This window comes from Melampsora larici-populina (genome assembly GCF_000204055.1).
Source record: "Melampsora larici-populina 98AG31 unplaced genomic scaffold MELLAscaffold_6, whole genome shotgun sequence".
In the NCBI taxonomy this organism is placed as follows: domain Eukaryota; kingdom Fungi; phylum Basidiomycota; class Pucciniomycetes; order Pucciniales; family Melampsoraceae; genus Melampsora; species Melampsora laricis-populina.
In genome coordinates, this window is record NW_006768770.1 from 952,483 (window position 1) to 960,356 (window position 7,874).

Genomic DNA, 7,874 nt, shown 5'->3' on the forward strand with positions numbered 1-7,874 from the left:
GCTTGTGAAGTGATGAGATGACAAGTTTGAATAGACCATTTATTTTGAGACACATACACTACACCAGATCACCAATTTACCGCTGAGTTTATAAAATTGAAACTGTAGAAAAATGACATCAATACAGGGGAGGTAGAAAAAATTGAAAAAATAATGATTCAATTCATGGGTGCTGTCCCCTCATTTTGCATATTTTTGCCATGATTTTTGAAGTCTCCCCAACCAAAATGCTCACAGGGGATATTATGTCAGGAACTCAAATTTGGTCCAAAACTAGCAATATTTGGGCAAAAACCTCCAAGCACAAAAATATGAGTATTTTTGTTCAATCATCTGAGCACTTGCAATTTATGGAAGCCACATGATGGCTCTACATGGTTTATTAAGGTGCTGAAGCCATTGTAGTAATGACTTCTATGCTTATATATGGTTCCTGCGGTGTACGTCTCTTGATATATTTCACCCATTCTTGGAGACACACAGCTTTTTTTTGCACCCAAACTGTAGAGCCAGAATGTGGCATTCAGAATGTCAAGACACTACATGTGTTGGAGCAAAATTGATGATTTTGTTGGTGTTGCAAGGTCACTGTCTCTCTACCTGCCAGTTTTGGACCAAAATTGGGTTTCTGACATTATTTGCATTGTGGTTGTAAAAATATGAAAAAATATGCCAGATGATTGGAATGCACCAAAGGGCCCAACCAATATTTTTTCATATTTTTCTGACCCCTCCCAGCTTTTCCATAATTTTCTATGTCTGCTCAATTTTCTAAACTCAGCGGTAAATTTTCAATTTGGTGCAGTGATAGGAGATCACACACTAGGACACTAAAAAATAGAAATAAAGACTGATAAAATGAAAACATGATGATGAAGCTTACCTATGAGTCAATCACAAACAGGCAAATACGTTGTAAGTAAGAAGTTGCTTGTGAAGTGATGAGATGACAAGTTTGAATAGATGAAGATCAAAACTTGTCAAGACTCATAGATGGCTTTATAGGAAAAATAGCACACAGTCGAGAGTCAAGAGTTAAGATAGAAAGAGAATAGAGAGAAACATAACCAACATATCAAATGAAACAGATCAGCACCATAGCAACAATACAAATATGTGTAAAACATTACACTAAAGAAGAAAAAAACATATTTGAAAACAAGACAAGAAAAACACCACTCTATTTGTCTTGACCAACAGGCGTCATGGGGACTGAATGTGTTCCCTTTTGGTAGGTTTGCCCTGCAAGCCGCTTGGGACAAGTTAACAAACCAGACATCGCGTTTTGCCCCAATTCATGTAAATCAAGAGGTTCAGGACGACCCCTGTTGGCTGGCAGACAGCATCGAAGCGTCTCAGGGTCAATTCTTCCTAGAGGCCTGAACGTGGCTGGTTGACACCGCCAATTTTCTCGTGATAACGGAAGCCTGGCTCACGGGGTTGGGGGTCTGGTTTCCTTCAACTCGAGTGGGGTTTTATGCCACTGTTCCTGCTCCCTCCCGCAACATCTATTGGATGGAGCTGTGCGCGGTAGGTTGCACAATTTCTATGGGGCTCAAGGCCAGGGCAAAAAAGCTGTTCATCTGCATGGACTCTATGAACGTGGTGGACCTTTTTCAGTCACATTGCCCAATACCTTTGGTTTGACCTCTTTTTTGCCTCATCATCCAACACATTGTGCTTGCGGGGGCCAATGTCAAGGTAGCCCATCTCCCTGCGTTGATAAACTCCTATGCTGATGCTCTCTCTCAAAGTGATTTGGAGAGCAAGTGGTTAAGCAACCTTCCCACCCCTCCTTGACCTCTCCCTTCTTCCTTTGGTCTCCCAGACGGGGGCTACAGAAGATAATATGCATGATTCTCTCTCATCCAGGCGTCACTTCCGAGCTTTGCTCACGGAAGCTGACGCCGCCCGCAGTCTGGCCCAGTCCACAAAATCTAGCTATTTGTCTGGTCTCAACGCGTTTTTATCTTTCTGTATTCGTCTTAAACTGCCAGCCACTCCTACTGTCAATACTTTATGTGCCTACGTCTCAGACGCGTGTTGCACTGTCTCCAATTGTACTAATAAGCCTCTAGCTCCGTCGACCATTAAAGGTTACCTCACGGCCATCGCAAACTCCTTCAAACACATTTACCCCAATATACGTCTCGCAATCAACTCTCCTAAAATTCAGTTCTCTCTGCCCACCAACCGGAAGGACTCACTCACTCTCCCAGACCTTATCCTTGTTTTGAAAAACTCCTGTCTCAATTACGGGATGTCTCACTTACGGGAGATCTCCTTTTCACTGCCATGCTTGTGACCGGTTTCCATGGCCTCCATTGGCTGGGTGAGCTGGTTGTCCCGGACACGGTTTGTTACCGCTGCTCAAGGAAAGCTATACTGCGCTCATCCCTTTCCTTCTCGAAGTGTGGGGGTTTTGTCAAGTACCTCCTACCCCATTTGAAAACCAATCCTTTTTACAAAGGCAGCACCGTGATCTTGGCAAGGTGTGCGGTTAAAGGCACCTGCCCAATTGACACACTGTCTTGTTATTTGCTTTGATGGGACTGCCGTTTTCCACCTTTGTCTCCCCTGTTTCTTAAACTCTCTGGCAACCCTCCCTCCCGCTCCTGGTTCCTGTCCAAGTTTTGTGGTTTCTTCTCCTCACATAAGTCAGGTCATTCAATGCGGTCGGGCGGGGCTACAGCTTTTGTCCAGGCGGGTCTACCGCTTGATCACATACAAGACTTGGGTCGCTGGTTGTCCAAGGCGTTCAAGATCTACGTTCACGACCACCCAATCATGCGCCTGGCCACTACCAGAGCCCACCCCCTGTCCCTTGACGGTCATGTTGGGGTGCAAGTGATCTTTGAGTAGTGGTGAGTCTCCCGGTTCTCCTCGCCTCTCCCCTCTTTTTCTTTCTTTCCCCGCTGTTTATTGTTCCGGCATGGCCCTTCTTCTCTCCCTTCACCACTCTTCCACACATTACCCGGCTTTGCCTCCACGTCTAGTTGGGTGGAAGAAGGGGCGCCTCCATCTTGTTGCAATTGCATCCCTCGCGCGCACAGCATCCGGCCAGCGCAGCTACGCCTACATCTCTGACTGTGTGTCATGACCCAATGACAAGGCTTAGCCTGTGACAACCATGGAGCACATCCCTTGTGTTTGATGTTCGATTAAACAAGTGGGATATGCTAAGGAGGGTTGTGACAAGGCAGATCAGGCAATTTGCGTGGTTGAAGGATCCGTACTGACGCTCCCATACACATCACCTGTAGTGGACATGCCAAACAGAGTCCCTGTGTTTCACACCGGGCACCTACGCCAACACAGGCGACTGGTTTGTCGCTTCCAGCTCCAGTTTCGTGTTCTACCTCTTTGTCAGTTCCCTCTCAACCTTGCTCTCAACGGCTCACGATTGGCCATTGTCATCTCACGGTCGCACACACATCAGTCTAGGCTTTCAGAGTCCCACCCTTCCACTTCCTGTTTTCCGCTCTAACACTTGGCTATTGTTTTGTTTGTGTTACGGTTTTTGTCTTATGCTTTCTCCTCTTTTGGTTTCTTTCTCAACCTCTCTGGTTTGTATACTATGAAAAAAAATGTTTTCTTTCTGGCTCTTTCTCATGTTTCTTGCTTTCCTCGTGTCCTTACGTTTCTCTCTACCTTTCTTATGTCTCCTATTTCAGTCTGTTCTTGTTTTTTTTGTGCTTCATGTCTCACACCTCACGTTAAATGTCACAGCTCAGTTGGTCCTTGGTTTCTTCTTTTTGTCTTGTCTCTCGTCTTTTTGTTGTTGTTGCTTTGCCTCAACCGCCCCAAGGGGCGCCTCCATCTTGTTGCAATTGCATCCCTCGTGCGCACAGCCTCCGGCCAGCGCAGCTACGCCTACATCTCTGACTGTGTGTCACAACCCAATGACAAGGCTTAGCCTGTGACAACCATGGAGCACATCCCGCCTCTGAAATGACTCAGTGACAGAAGTAATATAGTGTTGGCATACATCTATCCTTTCTTTATGAATTTCAAATGTTTGAGTCAAATCACCTTGCAACTGGAATTAAATTTTAAGATGAAAAAACAGTAACTGTGGAAGACATTCTGATGTCTTTATGAATCTACATACACTCTGATTCATAGAACAGATTCATTAGATCATTCAAAACAAGTCTCAACTGAAGTATCAATCTTTTATAAAAAAATTTATAGAGTTAGCCAATTCAAAAGAGCTTTTTCAAAGAATTCACACCAATTTGTTCGAGTTTTGACTTCACAAGTTCCCTTGCAGGTGATGAAACTCGAAGCCTGCTTGGGGAATCACGCCAGATCTGACCTTCCTCGCGTGAGAGGTCGTGAGATTTACGTACGCAGTTGGACCCAAAGAAAAAGTTTTGCAACAGAGAACTTTTCAAAATTTTACCTTGAGGAATTGAAGTTTCGCTGCTGCCGAGTAGGACACTGCGTGTAAAAATTGAAAAGACAGAATTTGGAGGGTAATGAAAACTTGAGAATGGCTGCCGCTCAGGATATGAAGGATATGAATCAAGGGTGAAATGGCTGGAAGAAGCAGGACTGTGATCGCTTATGAGTAAGTCAAGGAATCTTTTGTTTGGCAAAAGTTTTTGATTGGGTCCGATTTCCCCCTGGGTACTAAATCTAACGACCTCTCACGCCAGGAAGGTCACATTTGGCGTCAAGTGTGTGCAGCCTAGACAGGCTTCGTTCTGGCTTTAGCGCCTGCGAGGGAGTCTGTTAAGTTTGGAGTTTGGTCCTGCGGTCAAAATTGGACAGATTGATCAATAAGATCTTGATGATTCGATTCTGTTTGAAGACCAAAATAGTGGAGATATGTAGAGAGTGATCGATTGAGGATGATTTTTTGATTGGATGAATGATGATGAACAATGATGAAGTGGGATGATAGATGAATTGGATGTTGGATTGGTAATCACTAATAGTTTAAATATTAGGAGTTTAAGAAGCTTTAAGATGATGTTTTGAGTTTAATTTTAGATTTTAAGACCAACAGATCAACTTGTTCTTTTTGCTTGAAAAACTTTGATCATTGTCCATCTCATTCTCATCCTCTGTGTCTCGTCTTATATCTTATAAAGAACTGATTCGAATTTCAACTTTTCAAAAATTAATCAACTTCAGTTCTACATATTCAAGCTCAGTAAACTAAATAACAAAATCAAAGAAACACCTTCACCAGTTTGTTTTTCAAAGTTTGAATGATCTTCTTACCAATCCAATTCTGACTTCTTTTTGACTCATCGATTACTAATTCATCATCATCACTTTCAACTTTAGAATTTCAACATAGCTTACTAAATTTCGATCCTATCACTGAACTCGAAGCTGATTACCATTTCTATCATCGATCAATCCATCCATCCATCCATCAATCCATCCATCAATCCATCATATACTGAGTATCTCCTCATTCTCATTTGATTCAATAAAGTCAGTCTTCATCATTCCCATCCATCAATCTCTTTTCAACTTGGATATCTTTCAATCGAGCTGTTTACCAGCTTACATTTGGTGATTTCCTATGAGACATTTCATCAAATCCTTTGGACTTTAAAACTCAACTTTTTTACGCAGTTTTCATATCATCTTGATTCGAATTCATTTCCAAACCCTGCCTAAAAACCCTTCAGACTTTTCATTCATACAGATTCACAAAAACACACATAAATTCAAAACTTGTTTCAATCTTGACCCTTTTTGACCCTTTTTTTCATTCTCTTCTCTTTATTTTGTTCAATTGAGCTCAACAACAACCCTTATCGACCCGATCGAACTTAATCAATCAAAATTCCAGTTTCAATCCTATAATATTTAAAGAAACCGTCACCTCGATTTTTTGATTTGATTTCGTACTTCTCCTAGTTTTGGGATTCTAATTTTCACTTCAACTTTTCATCTTTACTTTCATCTATCATCAGCTCAACTTTCTTCTCCTCACTATTTACCATCAAAGAATTACACTCATTCAATCTTTCTTTTCTTTACTTTTAAAACCTAATCGATCACAGTTCAATCACTTCTCATCTTCGATTCCGATTTTACACAACTTTACACGAAACCAACATCAATATCACATCATCAAGAATCAAAAAACTCTGACTGATCTTATAACCTTCTTCACTCAATACAATCAATCAAGCCTTGATCTTTAAACATTTTCATCATGACATCCACTGTCATCGCTACTACAAACCTTGACTCAAACCTTGAGTCGACGGAATCCATCAAATCACAACTTCCACCCGCTGCAGCCACTGCATCATCAAATGCTGTACGAGCTGCTATAGCCGAAACCAACTCGATACCGTCTTCATCAGTCTCATCTCCAAGATTACAACAAACAGATGAAGAAGATGACGCATCTTCATTGGAGGATGGAGAGATTAGAGGACCAGCCGGACCTCAAGATCCGAATGCCCTTATAACAGTCTTTAGCTCTCAAACCGAATTCAACGTTAAACATCCTCTTTATTCAACTTGGACATTATGGTTCGATAATGCTTCAAAGAATGATAAAGCTAAGAATTGGGATGAATTGATCCAGAGAGTGATGGAAGTAGAATCAGTTGAAGAGTTTTGGGGGTACGTTCTTTCTTACTCTTATTACGCCCTTGGTACATTTTGGATAACTTATCCATTGAACTTCTGTTTGTGTTTGCCTCCTAGCCTCTATCACAACATCGTTCCTCCTTCATTGATTCATATCGGTTCAAATTACTACCTTTTCAAAGAAGGTATCAAACGTAAGTTGAGTTGAGCTATCAATTAAGATTCCCCCATCTGACCTATACTTTCTTTTGAACAGCTGCATGGGAAGATCCTTCAAACCACAAAGGTGGTAAATGGAGTGTTCAGCTTCCGAGAGATAAGAACCGTGAAACAATTGACAAATGGTGGCTTTACACTGTTCGTATTTTCATCTTTTGATTTTTTCGTTTGAGATCAAAACCATTATCCTAATCTCTTTGTTTTTTAACAGATGTTGGCAGCAATTGGAGAAACATTTGAAACACCCTACACATCCAATGGAAAATCACCAAGCGAAATGACTTTTACTGATGAAGTGACAGGAGTAATTGTTTCATCGCGAAAAGCTTTTTACCGAATTTCTATCTGGACACGTAGTTCAGAGACAAAAGCTTTGGCTGAGAACATTGGACGACATTTTAAATATGGTGTTCTTGGTATGCCAGAAGGTAAAAAAATTGCAAGTGACGGACATCGACTTGCATCAGATTGTGAATTTCAAAGTCATGCTGATTCTATGAAACGGAAGAAAGGTGGTTGGACTGGTAAGTTTTTTTGGTTTTTTGGAACATTTAGATCATGGTATAGTCAATTGATTGATTCTTCTGTGTGATCAACTTATTCAGTTTAAAACGAAAAGAAACAGAAAAGTGGATCATAGAAGCCAGTGCGATTTTGCTTTGAAACTCTTAAAAAGAGTTGAGTCGGAAAAAGGTTTTTTTCGGTTATGATCTCTTTTTTTGATCATATATTTTCATTACCTATATATACATAAAATCTTCAGTATTTTTGAATTGAAGTGTCTTTTTTTGTTTGTTACTTAAAAAAGAGAAAAAAAAGGGAGTCCATAAAAGGATATGAACTCTTTTTTTTCCTCATAATGTTTTTTCAATTTTCCTGAAATTTATCATCACAGAGGGGATGGTTTTTTGTCTTTTGTTTTTTTGTTTTTAAAAAAAGAAGAGATTTTTTTTCTTTTGACAAAAACTTAAAACTCATGAGATTTTTTTGTTTGGTTTGTTGATTGATTTTATAAGTTTGGGTTTTGATTTTTTTTTCCAAAAAAAAAGATTGTTTTTTTTTCTTTGTCTTTTTCTTTGCTTTTT

At 40.6% G+C, this 7,874-nt stretch overlaps 1 protein-coding gene across 1 annotated transcript; it reads left to right on the top strand.

Annotated features, from left to right (window-relative positions):
- Positions 1-6,433: 6,433 nt before the first annotated feature.
- Positions 6,434-7,297, top strand: MELLADRAFT_28398 (uncharacterized protein; the record flags this gene model as incomplete). Its single annotated transcript, XM_007406352.1, has 4 exons — positions 6,434-6,603; positions 6,688-6,764; positions 6,827-6,927; positions 7,001-7,297. Coding segments are annotated over 4 exons (645 nt in total), but the record flags the coding sequence as incomplete, so codon positions are not given.
- Positions 7,298-7,874: the final 577 nt, after the last annotated feature.